Here is a 19141-nt window from a genome sequence, read left to right as displayed (position 1 = left end):
TGGGACTCTCTCCATTGCATGAGCCTATACATTTAAACCCTCCTCTGGAACCCCCGCTCATGCATCTGACAAAGCGGGTCTTTGCCCCACGAAAGCTAATGCTTCAAAATATCTGTTAGTTTATGAGGTGCCACAGAACTTCATGTCTGTTGACACGGGGACCCCAGAGTGTCCACATGGCTTTTTTTGCTGAAAGATTCTTTAGAGAGGCATTCTGCCTCATGGGGCAGATGCAGAACGTTGTCAACAAAAGTGGCACGTCTGTCAATTTACTGTAGACAGAACACATCTTTAATGTGGATGCTCTGAGAGTTTTGTTGTCAAAATGCCAAAGCTCTCTAGTGTAGACATAGCTAAACTGTGTGGAAGCACATACACATACACTTAAATGCTTAAATGTTCAGTGGGACTGGGATTATGTTTGCTGGTAAATGCTTTCCTGGCCAGGCTGTAGGGACTACGAGGCTGGCCCAATGACTATGAGCATTTCATACCAAGTGAAAGAGCTTGTACAGGAAAAAAAATAAGAGCGTTTCCCCACCCGGATCCCACTCCAGGCATCCTGAAGCCTGGCGTTTAGGGTACTTACCTATTATATAAAACATTGATTCTCAACCAGAAGTATACAGAAGTCTTCTGGGAGGTATCTCAGCTCATGTAGAGATTTGCATGGTTTTACAACAGACTCCATAAAAAGCGCTAGCAGAGCCTGAACAGAGTAAAGTGTCATATAGACAGCGACTGGTTTATACTGCTCTCTATCCCAGGGTGGTTCAAAGTTGTGGGTGTGTGAAATTTTGATCAGCTGTTGGGAGGGTGTACGTGTGAAATTTCCATCGGCTACTGGGTCTCAGGCTCATCCATCTCACTAAAAATGTTGCAAGATGTTATTCTTTTCTTGGAGGTGTATTCACATTGCTAAAGCGATTCATGAAGTTTTCACATTCTACAGACTAATTTTCTTATATATTCCAAAAGGCTTTTTGTTTCACTTGAACATAACCAAAATCTACATCAGTTTGATTATATTAGACAGGTTAGTGGGCCCCTGATAATTGCAGGGATGAAAAGTGGGGCCTAATGTAAAAAGTTTGCTCATCCCTGCTTCATAATGCACTGAAATGTAACTGCACAATTTATAGTCCAGTTGACTTATTTTAGAGTGATATGGTAAAAATGAGAAAGCAAGCCGTTTTTCAGTAATTGTGTGCTGGCACCCTTTTGTATGTTTATATTTGATACAGCACCAAGTAGTTTTTAAGCGAGGTAAAACTTAGGGTATGTAAGACAATTCAGACTTCTGCAAGGGGCACACTCATCTGGGAAGTTGAGAGCCACTGGGGCTATGGCTACACTGTAGCTAAAGCTTGAAATAACTTATGCAATTTGCGCAATGCAAATTACGTAGTTTACTTTGAGTTAACTTATTTTGAACTTATTGCCATCCACATGGCACCAAAGTTTGAAATAAGTGACTATTTCAAAGTTTCCCCTACCCCTCCAGAACCAGAATATCACGCTCAAAATAGTGCTTCTATTTCAAGCGCAGTGTTGAGCCATGGAGCTGCTATTTCGGGATACAAATATATCCCGAAATAGCAAATACAGTGTAGCCACAGTCTGGGAGACTCACAATCAAATCTGTGCTCTAACGTAAACTTGAATGAACTCCCAGGCCATAATCACAGCGCCAAAGGTGCAGGAAGTGCCTCTCCAGCAGTGTTTCATGAACTGAGCCCTCCATTTCCTTTGCTTTTATTACAAACACCTACAAAATTTTCTTTGACGTGACCTGAAATGTTTTTCCATTGTTCAGATCAGCTAGCAAACCAGCTGCTTGCCCACCTCTCCTACGGAGCAGGCATACCAACACTGCACATGCATATGTATGCAAAGATGCTGCACGCCCAGATCACGCATAGTTGAAGATCCTACACACTGAACACTCACTGCTATCTCAGAAGCTGTCCCACCAAGGCCGCAACAGAATTGCTGGACCCCTGCGCAAGGTAGTCAGGGTAGCTCTGTGCTCCTGGAAGGGGTTGGGCCTCAGGCAGAAGGGGTGGGGTGGGGGCTAGCCTCCCCCCACTGGCCCTTCAGTGCTGCTGGAGTGCACTCATCCAGGCTCCAGTGGTGATTTAAAGAGTCTGGGGCTCTGATACCCACCCCTGCAGCAGTAGCAGAACCTCCGGCCCTTTTGAATCACTGGGCCCCAAGACAGTTGCTCCCTTTTGTTCCCCCTCTCCATTGGTGAGCCTGCCTCCTCTGAAAGGAATCAGCTGAAGTCCCTGCAGAAATGTAGATTCATTTCAAGCCAATAGTTTAGTACGACACCTTGAAAAAGCAGAATTCATTTAGACACTCGCTAATAACTATGGACACTAGTATGGTCCATGTACCATGCTCAATATGGCCCTTATCTATGCTTTGGGACAGTAATGTTCCAAGTGTTAATGAAAAACTGAGAAGGTGTCAGCAGACTCCAAATCCACCCCTGAAGTCAATGGAGCTAGGCCAGGGATGACCCTGGAAGACCTTGCACAAGGCCATTGTTACACAGCAAACCAGGGTGCAGAATGCCACATTCTATCTGGAGCCAAAAGGCAAGATCCAGAGGGAGACAGACAGAAAGGAGCTTTCAGTAGATACAGCAGCATTTTGGTTGGCAGCCCCAGTGCACAGGAGCCTGGTGAATTACTGACACACTGATGAGCTCATGGGCTCTGAAGGGGACACTCCCAGAGGTAAGAAGTGAATTCCATGCCAGGGTCATTCCTTTCCGCTCCTCCCCGCTCCACGATGATCTGATTGTCTATGGCCATTGTGGGCACATGTCCTGCTGCTCCTTCAATGCTGAGAAAAGGTTTGGTGGCTTGAGAGACACACACCATGCCACAGTGTGTGTAATTTCTAGGCCAGGCTGGTCTATGCACATTAGGGGATAGACTATGCTCCGTTCGGCTGTGCAAGACAGACAGTGGCTGCTTAGTATAGCAGGCAGTCTGCAAAGCAAGCCACAGGAAACACTGGAATTCTAGCAGCAGGGAAGGAGAAGCTGCCCCATGTAGCAGAAGGAGAAGCAGGAGCTCAGCCACCTGCTCTGCCACTGCCTTCTTCCTTGTGCTGCACAGACACACAGTGAGTGCTGCTGCTGGGGTCCTGGCAGGAGGCAGCCTGAGAAGTTGGGGGCAGGGGACGCAACCTTGGGTGTTCTCATTGCTTCACCTCTGATGCTGCATTGGAGTTATGTGCAATAGGAGCTTTGGCATTCTGTACATCCTGGGGAGCAGGGGGACTGTTTGCTCGGGCACCTGCTGAAATGGGGGAGGAATTATCACCCTGCCTCTCGCCCTCCCCAGAGGCAGGGCGGGGAAGCGAGCTCACGGACACGGCGAATTGCCAAGGTGCAGAAACACAGAAGGTGTGGAGCTGAGTTGAACTCAAGAGTTGTGGGTCTTCCAGTGCCCAGAGAGAAGCAGGATAACACCGAGCTCAGCCAGAAGGACTCATCAAACTCGTCACTGTGTGTGGACTCTACAAAGATCCATCCCTTACCTGCCGTCTGATTCTCGAGGCCTGAGTCTGCCAGGCATTTCTCCCGCTCCAGTTCGATCTCCAGCATGATGTTGCAGTCAGGAGAGGTGCTTGACACCTACAGAAAAGGCAGAGAGAGAGAGAGAGAGAGAGAGAGAGAGATGGACCATCATTAAATTATTGGCCTCTCATTCTCCATGGCACATTTACAGCTAAGGACACTCCCCTGAGCTGAATAAAAGAGATAAAACAGATTGAAACAAGTGGCTTGTTATGACTGTTCAGGAGAAGTAGCTGAATAACCGACCGTCAGCTGAAGGAATGTGACTCAAAATAAGCCGCTCTGCTCCTGTCTGCCTGAAACAGCACGAGCTCTCTCTTCACCCATTGACAGCACTTACATTTCCCTGGGCGCTGGCTCTGAGCACATCTCCACAGTGGCTTAACACCCGCAACTAGTCGGTGTCCCCTAATGTGGGCTCGCACGTCTTGGGCTGTGAAATTGCTGTGCAGAGGCTCAGGCTTGAGCTCTGAGGCCTTGCAATGGGGAAGGTCCCAGAGCTGTCAGCCCCAATGGCTGCATAGCAGTTTTTCACCCCATAAATGCAGAGCATTTCCCATACCGTGGAAGTCATCTTTTTGCTAAAACAATGAGGAGTCCTGTGGCACCTAATAGACTAACAGACATATTGGAGCATAAGCTTTCATGGGCAAAGACCCACTTCATCAGATGTATCTGACGAAGTGGGTCTTTGCCCCCGAAATCTTATGCACCAATATATCTGTTGTCTATAAGGTGCCACAGGACTTCTCATTGTTTTTGCTGATATGGACTAACACAGCAACCCCTCTGATACTTATTTCCGCTGAAGTCAGCATTGACGCAGAAATCCAGCATCACCTGAGCTGTACAAGCTCTGCTTTTGAGACAAAGGTTCTTTGAAAACCAGGACATCTTTGCCAAGACAAAGCTCCTTGTGTACTGGGTAGTGGTTATTCAAACGCTACTGTAGGTATGTGAAACCTGGATAACATACAAGCTTCTTTTGAAGGCACTTGAATTATATTGTCAATGCTGTCTCAGGAGAATCCTATGTCTCTCTTGGAGAGATAGGTGCACGAACACTGGCACCCTGGAACAGCTGAACACAACCAGCATTGAAGCCATTATCATTCACCAACTAGTTTGTTGGACTGGTTATGTGGTTCGAATGTCTGACCAGCACTTCCTAAAACAGATTCTGTTTTCAGAGTAGAAGGAAGGATGGAGGAGCTTTGGGGAGAAGGGATGTCAGGACTTGCTGACGGCGCACAGGAAAAAGTGTGGCATCCACGCCGACACTTGGGAGAACGTTTTCCAGGACTGTCCCCAGGGGAGAGTAGCAATCTGCAAGGGGGTGGCACACTTTGAGAGGTCCCGCTGCAGTGCAAAGGAGAAGAGGCAGACAAGAAGAAAAGAGCAGCTAAAACTGCCCTGTGCCCCTCCAACAACTACCAACACCTGCCCCATCTGTGTTAAGACTTGGGGTGCCAGAATCAGGCTCTGCAGCCACTAACAGACTCACAAATAAGAGGATGACATGAAGATGTCCTGTTTGTTGTTGAGTGACTGCAAAGAGAAGAGTGGTAAGTGCAGTGCTTTGGGGTAAATTATCATGTCACTAAAAATGACGAGAAGTCCTGTGGCCCTTTAGAGACTAACAGATTTTGTGGAGCATAAGTTCTCATGGGCAAAGACCCACTTTGTCAGATACGTCAAAAAATCTGTTCGTCTGTAAGGGGTGACAGGAATTCTTGCTACTTTTTTCGGATACAGACTAACATGGCTACCCCTCTGATACTTGTCATGTCAATGCAGTAGCATTGCTGCTTTGTAAAGTGGTCCCATTTTCTTTGTGAATTCCCCCAGAAGGGTATAAAACAAGAGTAAAAGTTTTAAGGCTCCTTTACACTGCTGGAGTACTATAAAGGCAGCATTGCCCTTATGCAAGCTTATCATGCTCTGCGGTAATTCAGGTAATACACTGACTTAGGTGGATGTTGTGGTTCCCTCCACCCCACATGCTTTATGAAAACTGGCTTAAGAATATAAATATGCATAACTCACAGATACTTTGGACAAAATAGCTCCTGTAAGTAATCAATTGTAATGCTATGATATGCTGGACCTGTATATTTTGTTTTGTGCCTGTATCATTCTGGTACGTGAAGATAGAAATATGGAGTGTTTGCCTGTTTACAGTTTTAAATATGCTAATGACACCATTACAGGTGTCCAACCCTAATGACGGGGTGACCAACACAATGATTTGTAAACAGCCCTGTTTGTCCTTTAAGTTTAGAAGTTTGTTAGTGCCAGATAGACACGTGACCATATGCCTGGTACTGACAGCCATTTTGATCCAGTGATTTTCCCTGGGATGGAGTGGGGTTTCCATGGGATGGAGTGTGGGGGGGGCGTGTAAAATAAAGGTTTTCTGTTCTATGAAAAAGTCTATTTAAGTTATGGAAAGCTTTTTTTTTTTTTTTTGGGATCTTTCACCTGATGTTGGAAACTGCCTGAAACACACTAAGAAGAAACAAAGAACTGTGAAAAGCTATTGAGCCAAATCAGAGAAAAAGAACAGCTCTGGTTTGAAAACTTTACCTGACACAAGAACATCTCTGAACTAGCTGTGTATTTTCTTTTCTCTTCATTTCATTTTATGACAATTTTGATCTACCTGTTTTCACTTAAAACCACTTAAATCCTACTGTTTATGCTCAACAAAATCTTGTTAGCTCATGCTCAAGTGCAGTGTAAGTAATTGTTACCTGGAGGAGGGCTACCACTGTGCATATCTCCCTTTCACTGATAAAGAAAGCTTACCTGATCAGCCCTCTCTGTGCAAAAGTTTAGCACGGAGAGAAACAGTTATATCTGAGGTTTCAATACCTTTTGGGGGTTGGTTTCCCAAGTGCTGTACCATAAATCTGCATCCTCCCCCAGCTGTGGTTAATCAGTGTCTGCACTGCTGTGCAGGAGGATGGTAACCCCAACTGTGTGCCTTGGCTGGGGGAGACCAGATGATCTGGCCCAGCAGGATAGAGAGATGGGGAGAACATAACATAAGAACATAAGAACATAAGAATGGCCATACTGGGTCAGACCAAAGGTCCATCAAGCCCAGCATCCCATCTGCCGACGGTGGCCAATGCCAGGCGCCCCAGAGAAGGAGAACAGAAGACAAGTGATTTATCTCCTGCCATCCATCTCCTGCCCTTGTTATGAAGGCTAGGGCACCATACTTTATCCCTGGCTAATAGCCATTTATGGACCTGACCTGCAAAAATTTATCAAGCTCTTTTTTAAACCCTAATAGAGTCCTGGCCTTCACAGCCGCCTCGGGCAAGGAGTTCCACAGGTTGACTGTGCGCTGTGTGAAGAAAAATTTCCTTTTATTAGTTTTGAACCCACTACCCATCAATTTCATTTGGTGTCCCCTAGTTCTTGTATTATGGGAAAAGGTAAATAATTTTTCTATATTCACTTTCTCCACACCATTCATGATTTTATATACCTCTATCATATCGCCCCTCAATCGCCTCTTTTCCAAACTGAAAAGTCCCAGTCTCTCTAGCCTCTCCCCATATGGGACCCTTTCCAAGCCCCTAATCATCTTAGTCGCCCTTTTCTGAACCTTTTCTAATGCCAATATATCTTTTTTGAGGTGAGGAGACCACATCTGCACGCAGTACTCGAGATGTGGGCGTACCATAGTTTTATATAGGGGAAGTATGATATCTTTTGTCTTATTATCGATCCCTTTTTTAATAATTCCTAACATCCTATTTGCCTTACTAACTGCCGCTGCACACTGCGTGGATGTCTTCAGAGAACTATCCACTATAACTCCAAGATCCCTTTCCTGATCTGTCGTAGCTAAATTTGACCCCATCATGTAGTACGTGTAATTTGGGTTATTTTTTCCAACATGCATTACCTTACACTTACCCACATTAAATTTCATTTGCCATTTTGCTGCCCAATCACTCAGTTTGCTGAGATCTTTTTGTAGCTCTTCACAATCCCTTTTGGTTTTGACTGTCCTGAACAACTTGGTGTCATCTGCAAACTTTGCCACCTCACTGCTTACCTCATTTTCCAGATCATTGATGAACAAGTTGAACAGGATCGGTCCCAGGACTGAGCCCTGGGGAACACCACTAGTTACCCCCCTCCATTGTGAAAATTTACCATTTATTCCCACCCTTTGTTTTCTGTCTTTTAACCAATTCCCGATCCATGAAAGGACCTTTCCTCCTATCCCATGACCACCTAATTTACATAAAAGCCTTTGGTGTGGGACCGTGTCAAAGGCTTTCTGGAAATCTAGGTATATTATGTCCACTGGGTGCCCCTTGTCCGCATGTTTATTAACCCCTTCAAAGAATTCTAATAGATTAGACAGACACGACTTCCCTCTGCAGAAACCATGCTGACTTTTGCCCAACAATTCGTGCTCTTCTATGTGCCTTGCAATTTTACTCTTTACTAGTGTTTCTACTAATTTGCCTGGTACTGATGTTAAACTTATCGGTCTATAATTGCCAGGATCTCCTCTAGAGCCTTTTTTAAATATTGGTGTTATATTGGCCGTCTTCCAGTCATTTGGTACCAAAGTGGATTTAAAGGATAGGTTACAAACCACTGTTAATAACTCCGCAATTTCACATTTGAGTTCTTTCAGAACCCTTGGGTGAATGCCATCTGGTCCTGGGGACTTGTTACTATTCAGCTTATCAATTAATTCCAAAACCTCCTCTAATGTCACTTCAATCTGAGTGAGTTCCTCAGATTTGTCGCCTAAAAAGGCTGGCTCAGATTTAGGAACCTCTGTAACATCTTCAGCCGTGAAGACTGAAGCAAAGAAATCATTTAATCGCTCCGCAATGGCACTGTCTTCCTTGATCGCTCCTTTTATATCTTTATCATCCAAGGGCCCCACTGCTTTTTTAGCAGGCTTCCTGCTTCTAATGTATTTAAAAAACATTTTACTATTGTTTTTTGAATTTTTGGCTAGCTGTTCCTCAAACTCTTTTTTGGCTTTTCTTACTACATTATGACAGTTAATTTGGGAGTGTTTATGTTCCTTTCTATTTTCCTCACTAGGATTTGACTTCCACTTTTTAAAAGCTGCCCTTTTCTCTCTCACTGCCTTTTTAACATGGCTGTTTAGCCATGGTGGTTCTTTGTTAGGTCTCTTACTGTGTTTTTTTATTTGGGGTATACATTTAAGTTGGGCCTCTAGTATGGTGTCTTTAAACAGTTTCCATGCAGCTTCCAGGGATTTTAGTTTAATTACTCTACCTTTTAGTTTCTGTTTAACTAGCTTCCTCATTTTAGTGTAATTCCCCTTTTTGAAATTAAATGCCAGAGTGTTTGACCGCTGCGGTGTTCTTCCCAACACAGGAATATTAAAAGTTATTATATTGTGGTCACTATTTCCAAGCGGTCCAGTAACAGTTACCTCTTGGACCAGATCCTGCGTTCCAGTCAAGACTAGATCGAGAATCGACTCTCCCCTTGTGGGTTCCTGTACTAGCTGCTCCAAGAAGCAGTCATTTAAGGCATCAAGAAATTTAATCTCTGAATCCCGTCCTGAGGTGACATGCACCCAATCAATATGGGGATAATTGAAATCTCCTATTATTACTGTGTTTTTTATTTTGATAGCCTCTCTAATCTCCCTCATCATTTCAGCATCACTATCACTGTCCTGGTTAGGTGGTCGGTAATATATTCCTAATGCCATATTCATATTAGAGGAATGAATTGTTATCCATAATGATTCTATGGAACATTTTGATTCCTTTAGGATTTTTACTTCATTTGATTCTATATTATCCTTCACATATAGTACCACTCCGCCACCCGCACGACCTGTTCTGTCTTTCCGATATAATTTATATCCCGGTATGATAGTGTCCCACTGATTGTCCTCATTCCACCATGTTTCTGAGATGCCTATTATGTCAACTTCCTCCTTTGATATGAGGTACTCCAGTTCACCCATCTTATTAGACAGACTCCTAGCATTAGTGTAAAAGCATGTTAGAAAACTACCACTATTTATATGTCCGCCTTTCACAGACGTGGTGGATTTTTTTATGCACGATTGTTTCACATCTGATCTTGCCCATATATTATTTCCCACGTTCCCTATCTGACTAGCTTCTAGGGAATCCCTGTCTATGGAGCCTCGTGTAAGAGAAGTCTCCGTCCGATCCAGGTGCTCCCCCGCACCAATCGGCTTTCCCCCACCTCTTAGTTTAAAAACTGCTCTATGTCCTTTTTAATGTTTAATGCCAGCAGTCTGGATCCACCTTGATTTAGGTGGAGCCCATCCTTCCTGTATAGGCTCCCCCTACCCCAAAAGTGTCCCCAGTTCCTAATAAATCTAAACCCCTCTTCCCTACACCATCGTCTCATCCACGCATTGAGACTCTGAAGTTCTGCCTGTCTATCTGGCCCTGCGCGTGGAACTGGAAGCATTTCAGAGAATGCCACCAAAGATGTTCTGGATTTCAGTCTCCTTCCTAGTAACCTAAATTTGGCCTCCAGAACATCTCTTCTACCCTTCCCTATGTCATTGGTACCAACATGTACCACGACGACCGGCTCCTCCCCAGCACTGCCCATAAGTCTGTCTAGATGCCTCGAGAGATCCGCAACCTTCGCACCAGGCAGGCAAGTCACCATACGGTTCTCCCGGTCATCACAAACCCAACTATCTATATTTGTAATGATGGAATCCCCCACTACTAAAACCTGCTTCTTCCTAACAGCTGGCGCTCCCTCCCCCGGAGAAGTATCCTCGGCACGAGAGGATACAACATCACCCTCTGGAAGGAGGGTCCCAACTACGGGATGGTTTCCCTCTGCTCCCCTTGACTGCTCTCCTTCCCTGAGCCTTTCATCCTCCGTAACAGCCTCAGGACTGTCAGATTGGAGGTGGGACAGCCCTACTATGTCCCGGAAAGTCTCATCCACAAACACCTCTGCCTTCCTTAGCTCCTCCAGTTCAGCCACCCTGGCCTCCAAAGCACGCACTCGGTCTCTGAGGGCCAGGAGCTCCTTGCATCGAGCGCACACATACGCCACCCGCCCACAGGGTAGGTAGTCATACATACTGCACTCGACACAATAAACAGGATAGCCCCCACTCTGCTGCTGGGCTTCTGCCTCCATTTCCTACTCTAGTTATATACGAGGGTTAATTAAATGTTTCAGATAGAGGTTGTTATAAAGGATTTAGTTTAAGGGCAACAGAAGTAAGTCACTGGCTCCCTCCAAGCTCCCCCTCTCAACTCCCCTCTCCAAACTCCCTCCTGTTAGCACGCACCCTGTTTGCCAGCACCCGGTCGCAAAGCTCCCTGGTCGCTTACTAGCAGGGTTTAAGTGCTCAGCCTCCCTGATAGCTCCTCCCTCTGCCTACAGCTCAGCCAATCAGCACACGGTGTTTCAATTCAAACCTAATCAGCTTCCAACTGCCTGCCTGCCTGCCTGCCTGAGCACACGGCCTTTCAAACAAACAAACACACACTCAGCTCAGCACTCCAAACAAACAAACTCCAAACTCCAAACAAACACACAAGCCCAAAACCTCCAAATATAAGCAGCCACTTACCCCAAGGTGCTTTAGTTTGCTCCTTCCTTCCTTCTCCTCCTCCAGGAGAGCCTCTCCAAACTCCCTCCTGTTAGCACGCACCCAGTTTGCCAGCACCCGGTCGCAAAGCTCCCTGGTCGCTTACTAGCAGGGTTTAAGTGCTCAGCCTCCCTGATAGCTCCTCCCTCTGCCTACAGCTCAGCCAATCAGCACACGGTGTTTCAATTCAAACCTAATCAGCTTCCAACTGCCTGCCTGCCTGCCTGCCTGAGCACACGGCCTTTCAAACAAACAAACACACACTCAGCTCAGCACTCCAAACAAACAAACTCCAAACTCCAAACAAACACACAAGCCCAAAACCTCCAAATATAAGCAGCCACTTACCCCAAGGTGCTTTAGTTTGCTCCTTCCTTCCTTCTCCTCCTCCAGGAGAGCCTCTCCAAACTCCCTCCTGTTAGCACGCACCCAGTTTGCCAGCACCCGGTCGCAAAGCTCCCTGGTCGCTTACTAGCAGGGTTTAAGTGCTCAGCCTCCCTGATAGCTCCTCCCTCTGCCTACAGCTCAGCCAATCAGCACACGGTGTTTCAATTCAAACCTAATCAGCTTCCAACTGCCTGCCTGCCTGCCTGCCTGAGCACACGGCCTTTCAAACAAACAAACACACACTCAGCTCAGCACTCCAAACAAACAAACTCCAAACTCCAAACAAACACACAAGCCCAAAACCTCCAAATATAAGCAGCCACTTACCCCAAGGTGCTTTAGTTTGCTCCTTCCTTCCTTCTCCTCCTCCAGGAGAGCCTCTCCAAACTCCCTCCTGTTAGCACGCACCCAGTTTGCCAGCACCCGGTCGCAAAGCTCCCTGGTCGCTTACTAGCCTCAGAGAGCCTCAGAGAGCCTCAGAGAGCAAGAAGGTGGGTATCAGGGGCATGACCAGCATACTGGGGAACATTCCCAAGGGGCCCTCTGTGACCACACACCATCATAGGTGTAGTGTTAGTGTAGACAATGCATTGTTTACACATATTATTGCTTACTTTCACTAAGCACCCCACAATGCTGCAGACTGGCAGTTAAATCAGCACAAGTGCTCCTGGTGAGGGTGCACAAGCTGGACACAAGGAGCGTAAAGCGAAGATGTAAACCTGATTCAATGACTGCAGTGGCTATACATCCATGAAAATTAGGTTGACTTAGTTTTGTAACGTAGATTGCCCTTCTGCAAATGGGACCTAGCTGCATCTCATGGGGATGTGAAAAAATTTACCCCTTGAACACCATAGGTAGATTGACCTAATCTCTGGTGTAGATGCAGCTAAGTCAATGAAAGAATTCTTCTGCCAACCTAGCTGCAACATCTCACAGAGGAGGGCTGGTTATATTAATGGTAAAACCCTTCCCATGAACACAGAATACATTTATGGTACAGTTCTACCGTGTCATATCTGCAACCCTGTAGCTATGCCACAATAGCAGTGATAGTACAGATATACTCATACGCATACTGTAATTTCTTTGGAGCAAGGAATCGCTTGAGTCAAACTATTAAAACACCGTGTACATTTATCACACTCAGAAATGACTTTTAACAACACTAACTTAGGCTGCCTGCAAGCTAGAGACCACAGTATTTAATTGTTACGTTTTTCTTTTCCTTTATTGAAGATCGAAACACATACCTAAATGCGTGGCTTGAGTATTTACCTAGCTTGCCATGACAGCTCTCTTTGAATGAAGACTCCATTTCCACTTGAAATATTTAAGTCAATGTGTACTTGGGACTCTGAAGGGCCGACTATTGACAGAATTAGGTAAATATATAAAGGAGGATTTTTTAAACATGCTGTCTTTCTCAATCCCTTTCCGTGTGGTCAGCTGTACTTTAGAAACACGACACAGAGGAGGCACGTCTTGTGGCTAATGCACGGGTGTGAGAATCAGTCCCAGCTCTGCAATTGAGCTATTTGATTTTAAACATGTCACGTTAGACTCAGATGTTTAAAGGTATTTACACATTGCTGCACTCAGTGTGGGAACACCTAAGTGAATTAGGAGCACAAGTCATTTCTCAACAGGCTTTAGGCACACTTAGGAGATTAAATCCCCTTGATTTAGTCACCAAAGTGCTTAATTCCATTTTGAAAATGAGACTCAGGCACTGGCCATACCTAAATACTTTTCAAAATCGGAGCCACAGGGCCCAATCCAGTACTCCTTGAGGTCAACATAAAGATTCCCATTCTCTGCAAGTCCTTCTCCTGCCTTTCACTCACCCCCCACCCCCAGCTGTAAAATATCAGTAATGCTGCTGACCTGGTATGTCAGGTTTGGCCGTGAGTCAAAGAAAAGACTACAGCAAGGACCAGATGGCTCAAGGGATGAGTAAATGGATGTCCAGCCTTTCATTTCAAACATCAGCTGAACTCCAGGTTAAGTCAGCCAACAGTGTAAGCTGCTGCCAACTAAGGGATGCTTGGTGGAAATATGCACTGGGTTATCTCCAGCCATTTCCCAGCTGACTGGAGTGCCCCGTTCTGAGGCCATCACCACAATTAATGGCCTCAGCACCTCAGTGGAGTCGGAAACTGAATAATCTCCCCTAGACACAGTCCCTTCAGAAGAGGTTTGAAACCCTTCAGTGGAGTGATGTAGTGGGACAGTTGTTGCTGCCAGAGGTATTCCTGCTTGGTGGATAAACTGGACTTCAGAGTTGTCACTCTGGGACCTTTCCCTAAGAAAGGAGCCCTGAGGGTGTTCCTTGGAGGGGAACTGGCTAACTGAAGAGCTGGGCATTCTCCACAATATCTTTTCAGCCTGTTCCAGTCTATGTCTACATGTACAGAGTTGTAGAGCTTTGTGAAGATGCTACCTCTGCCGGTGGGTGCCGTAGGCACTCCCCCACACTCTGTCAATGAGAGAAGCCCCTCCAATGCGAGCAGTGTTGTCTACACTGGGAGTTCAGTTGTTAAATCTGCATGACGCAGGGGTATGGATTCCCCCTGAGTGATGCACTTCTCCTGGCACAAGTTCATTGTGTAGACCCGGGCTTAGATTTGCCGTAAAGAATCATCCACTCTGGGATAAATCCAGCATGGATGGTCGCCTATCAGAAACTGGTGCAGGGTATGTGGACGCTGGAGTTCGAAGGTGTAATATGACTGAGCTAGTGCCCTAAAAAGAGGAGGGCAGCCACGGCAGCAAGCAGGCTCCCTCCAAGGACCAGAGAGGCCTGGGCCACTGCCAGCTCTTGAGGCCCCTCGGCATCAGACAAATAAAAAATGACAACACATGACAACTTTGGGGGAAGAGATAGCTCAGTGGTTTGAGCATTGGCCTGCTAAAACCAGGGTTGTGAGTTCAGCCCATAAGGGGGCCTCTAGGGAGCTGCAGCAAACAAATTTTGGGGGGAGGGATAGCTCAGAGGCTAGAGCATTAGTCTGCTAAACCCAAGGTTGTGAGCTTAATACTTAAGGGAGCCATTTAGGGATCTGGAGCAAAGAGGTTATTTAAAAAAAAGAAGAAGGAGGAATGGTGTTTGATCCTGCCAAGAGGGCAGCAGACTGGACTTAATGACCTGCTAAGGTCCTTTCCAATGTGAGACCCCATTTGAACATTACTTTGTGTCACAAATGCTTTTCTAGCCTTTTTTTGAGTGCAAACACACTAACTTCTGAGGAAAAGTCTAGCTGTGAGGCCTCTTTGAGCTTGAGACCAAGACCAAATGGCCATCCTGCCCTCCCCCGCCCCCAACTCCCCTTATTCGTCCTGTCAGCATGATTGGTGGGAAGGGTAAGCCACCCTGAGCACCATCTCATCTGAAACCTTTGGTACATCCTCAGACCGCTTGCCCCTCTGGCTGCTTGTGCCATGGCAGTTCCCTATTCTTTTTAGCACACTTGCTTCATCAGAGCTAACCTGGGTGTGTCTGCCCTAGCGGGTAATTATACCTTCTGGCTCCAGTGTGGACGTAGCCCAAATCACACTGGTTTCCTGTCTCTGCACTCATGTCTCATCTCATTAAAACCTGGGATGACTCCATTGCTGATTGCTTCTCGAGTAGCCCCTGCAAAGTCCTGGGTAGGAAGGCAGAGGGGATCTTTCTAAGACAGGCATTCCTGTAGCTCAGAATTCAACTTTCACTTCAGTGTAGTCAATGTGAAATAATTCATGATGGCTCCATGTAATGTGGGTAGTGCTGCGTAATGAGGGTATTCCTGGCCTTTGGGTCGCATCAGTTGTCAGAAGATTACTGTGCAGGCTGCTGCTTGCGGCAAGAAAAAGCCCCTTGTATATGTGCTTGCAATTAAATACACCCACAGGATTGTCATGTTTTGGGGAGCCAGTGGGATGTGCAGTGATGTGGCCAGAGGTCTGCGAAAGCGGGGGGGAAAAGAGGAGTAAATCTGAAAAGACTAAAATATCCACCTGCATTCCCCCACTCACTAATTCCTGTTTGGCTGCCTATTGCCAGTCCACATATACAGGTCTGCCTGTTTGCTTGGTAATAGGGTTACCATATTTGATCTTTCAAAAAAGAGGGACATCCCTGAGACGGAGTGTATCTGTATCAGTATCTACCAATGCACATTGTATTCATGTGTTATAGTATGTCTAGTACATTAATACAATGTGTGTTGGTAGGTACTGATACAGATACACTCCGTCTGAGGGGTGTTCTTTTTCTTGAAAGGTCAAATATGGTAACCCCACTGGTAAACATCTTCTGAGTGATCCTCAGCTGGATCAGAACAACAGAATAGGAAGACTGTTTGAAGGCAAAAAGACAAGAGTGGCAGTCACCTCAGAACAGTTCAAATGTCATGTTTTTATCAGCACTTCTGTCTGTGGAGTGAGGAGTCTCTACATGGTCTCACAGTCAGGGGGCTGAGGGATCCACCATTATAATCTGATTATAACTATAATCAGTGGTGTCTGATGGCAGAACAAGGAGTAATGGCCTCAAGTTGAAGAGGAAGAGGTGTAGGTTAGATATTAGGAAAAACTACTTCACCAGGAGGATGGTAAAGCATTGGAATACGCTGCCTAGAGAGGTGGTGGTTTCTCCATCCCTGGAGGTTTTTAAGTCCTGGCTGGATAAGGTCCTGGCTCGGATGACTTAGTGGGGGTTGATCCTGCTTGAAGCAGGGGATTGGACTAGACGACCTCCTGAGATCCCTTCCACCCCTGTGATTCTGTGATAATGAGCGAGTTCTCATTTTGAGTTCTTCAGCTCCCAATCTAGTTAACAGCTGTAACCAATCATGGAATCATAGAACACTAGGACTGGAAGGGACCTCGAGAGGCCATCAAGTCCAGCCCCCTGCCCCAATGGCAGGACCAAGTACTATCTAAACCGTCCCTGATAGACACAACCTCCCTTGACAATTTATTCCACTGTTTGACCGCCCTGACAGTTAGGAACCTTTTCCTAATGTCCAACCTAAACCTCCCTTGCTGCAGTTTAAGCCCGTTGCCTCTTATTCTTTCCTCAGAGGCCAAGAAGAACAAGTTTTCTCCTTCTTCCTTATGACTCCCTTTTAGATACCTGAAAACTGCTATCATGTCTCCCCTCAATCTTCTCTTTTCCAAACTAAACAAGCCCAATTCTTTCAACCTTTTTTCATAGGTCACATTCTCTAGACCTTTAATCATTCTTGTCTCTTTTTTCTGGACCCTCTCTAGTTTCTCCACATCTTTTTTGAACTGCGGTGCCCAGAACTGGACACAATACTCCAGCTGAGGCCTAACCAGTGCAGAGTAGAGCAGAAGAATGACTTCTCGTGTCTTGTTCACAACACACCTGTTAACGCATCCCAGAATTATGTTTGCTTTTTTTGCAACAGCATCACACTGTTGACTCATATTTAGCTTCTGGTCCACTATAATCCCTAGATCCCTTTCTGCTGTAGTCGTTCCTAGACAGTCTCTCCCCATTCGGTATGTGTGAAACTGCTTGTTCTTTTCCAAGTGGAGCACTTTGCATTTGTCCTTATTAAACTTCACCCTGTTTACCTCAGACCATTTCTCCAATTTATCCAGATCATTTTGAATTATGACCCTATCCTCCAAAGCAGTTGCAACCCCTCCCAGCTTGCTATCATCTGCAAACTTAACAAGCGTACTTTCTATGCCAATATCTAAATCATTGATGAAGACATTGAACAGAACCGGTCCTAACACAGACCCCTGCAGAACCCCACTTGTTATACTTTTCCAGCAGGATTGAGAACCATTAAGAACTACCCTCTGGGTACGGTTATCCAGCCAGTTATGCACCCACCTTATAGTAGCCTCATCTAAATTGTATTTGTCTAGTTTTTTATAAGAATATCATGAGAGACCGTATCAAATGCTTTACTAATATCTAGGTATACCACATCTACCGCTTCTCCCCTATCCACAAGGCTCGTTATCCTATCAAAGAAAGCCATCAGATTAGTTTGACAAGATTTATTCTTTACAAACCCATGCTGGCTGTTTCCTATTACCTTACTACCTTCCAAGTGCTTGCAGATGATTTCTTTAATTACCTGCTCCATTATCTTTCCTGGCACTGAAGTTAAGCTGACTGGCCTGTAGTTTCCTGGGCTATTCTTATTCCCCTTTTTATAGATGGGCACTATATTTGCCCTTTTCCAGTCTTCTGGAATCTCTCCTGTCTCCCATGATTTTCCGAAGATGATAGATAAAGGCTCAGATACCTCCTCTATCAGCTCCTTGAGTATTCTAGGGAACAAAGCAACACCTACTAGGAGATGTGAGCTGAAACAAGACACAATCCAAAGGCCACTGAGATGATTTGAGTTTTGGATCAGACTCTCAGAAGCCCGGGGGCCAGATTTGCCACAGCTATATAAACAGTATACCCCAATGGAATTGTGCTGACTTACAGCAGTGAGGTTCTCTCACCAGGCGGGTGGTGAAGCATTGGAATGCATTGCCTAGAGAGGTGGTGGATTCTCCATCCCTTGAGGTTTTTAAGTCCTGGCTGGACAAGGTCCTGGCTGGGATGACTTAGTGGAGGTTGATCCTGCTTGAAGCAGGGGGCTGGACTAGACGACCTCCTGAGGTCCCTTCCAGCCCTGTGATTCTGTGATAAAAATACTTTCCATCACAGCTACACTGTTCTGTGTTGACAAACACGGAGGAATTTCAAGTTAGAGGCTAAGAAGGTTGCTACGCTATCCTAAACGCCACAGGCACACAGTATTCTTTATAATGCAGTGTAATGCACACTCTGGCCATGCTCAGGAAGCCAAAAAAGCTTCACTAACTGGGAGGAGGACTGGCAATTGGCTAGCAGCTGGAGGGCCACACCTAGTTTGAAGCAGCCTCCTAAAACCACTCTCCTCTTTCTAACAACTGAGGAAGGCTGCAGGTCTCAGGATGCAATGCTCCAGAAGCCAGTGCTGCACTGTAATTCTAGCCACCTGTGTTGGAAGCCAAGCTGGAACAATCAATGGAAGGTCAGATCAAACTGAGACACCACCAGTGTTCCCTGTAAGTTGAGCACCTGATTAGCAGAGTGTCCACTGCCACCCAGAGCTGGCAACATGTGTTTCTTTTTCTAGTGCACATCTGCACATGCCTCATTGCACACAAAATTTATTGTGAACATGTACAGAAAAAATGAGCGAGATCATTGGCTATCACTTGTGAGAAGCAGTACTGTCCATGGGCCCCACCCCATAGCAGATCAGCCACTGACTGCAGCATGGATTTCCATGAACTGTGCTTAGTCTAAACACAACAGATGAAATCCTGAAACCACTGAAGTTAATGGGAATTTAGCCATTGATTTCAATGGGCCCAATATTTCACCCCCGAACTTCTTGCATGGCACAAGCAATGTCTGTTTGCAGCGAGGCCCTACAGTAGTTAGCATTTTTTAAATCAAGGAGCTGGGAAAAAAAGCCCATCAAATCACCACGAATCAGGTGTGCCGATGACACTAG

The 19141-nt window shown here is 45.8% G+C and overlaps 1 protein-coding gene across 1 annotated transcript in view; it reads right to left on the bottom strand.

The window, feature by feature from the left end:
- The window catches only part of LOC142008952 (vasoactive intestinal polypeptide receptor-like), a 204839-nt gene that overhangs the window by 126010 nt on the left and 59688 nt on the right, over window positions 1–19141 (bottom strand). The window contains exon 2 of the mRNA XM_074986333.1: window positions 3556–3652. Coding sequence (XP_074842434.1) covers window positions 3556–3652 — 97 coding nt within the window. The remainder of the gene's footprint in view (window positions 1–3555; window positions 3653–19141) is intronic.

Source organism: Carettochelys insculpta, chromosome 2, assembly GCF_033958435.1.
Source record: "Carettochelys insculpta isolate YL-2023 chromosome 2, ASM3395843v1, whole genome shotgun sequence".
Lineage (NCBI taxonomy): Eukaryota > Metazoa > Chordata > Testudines > Carettochelyidae > Carettochelys > Carettochelys insculpta.
Note: the sequence above shows the minus strand (reverse complement) of the source record. Positions and strands in the feature narration are given on the sequence as shown.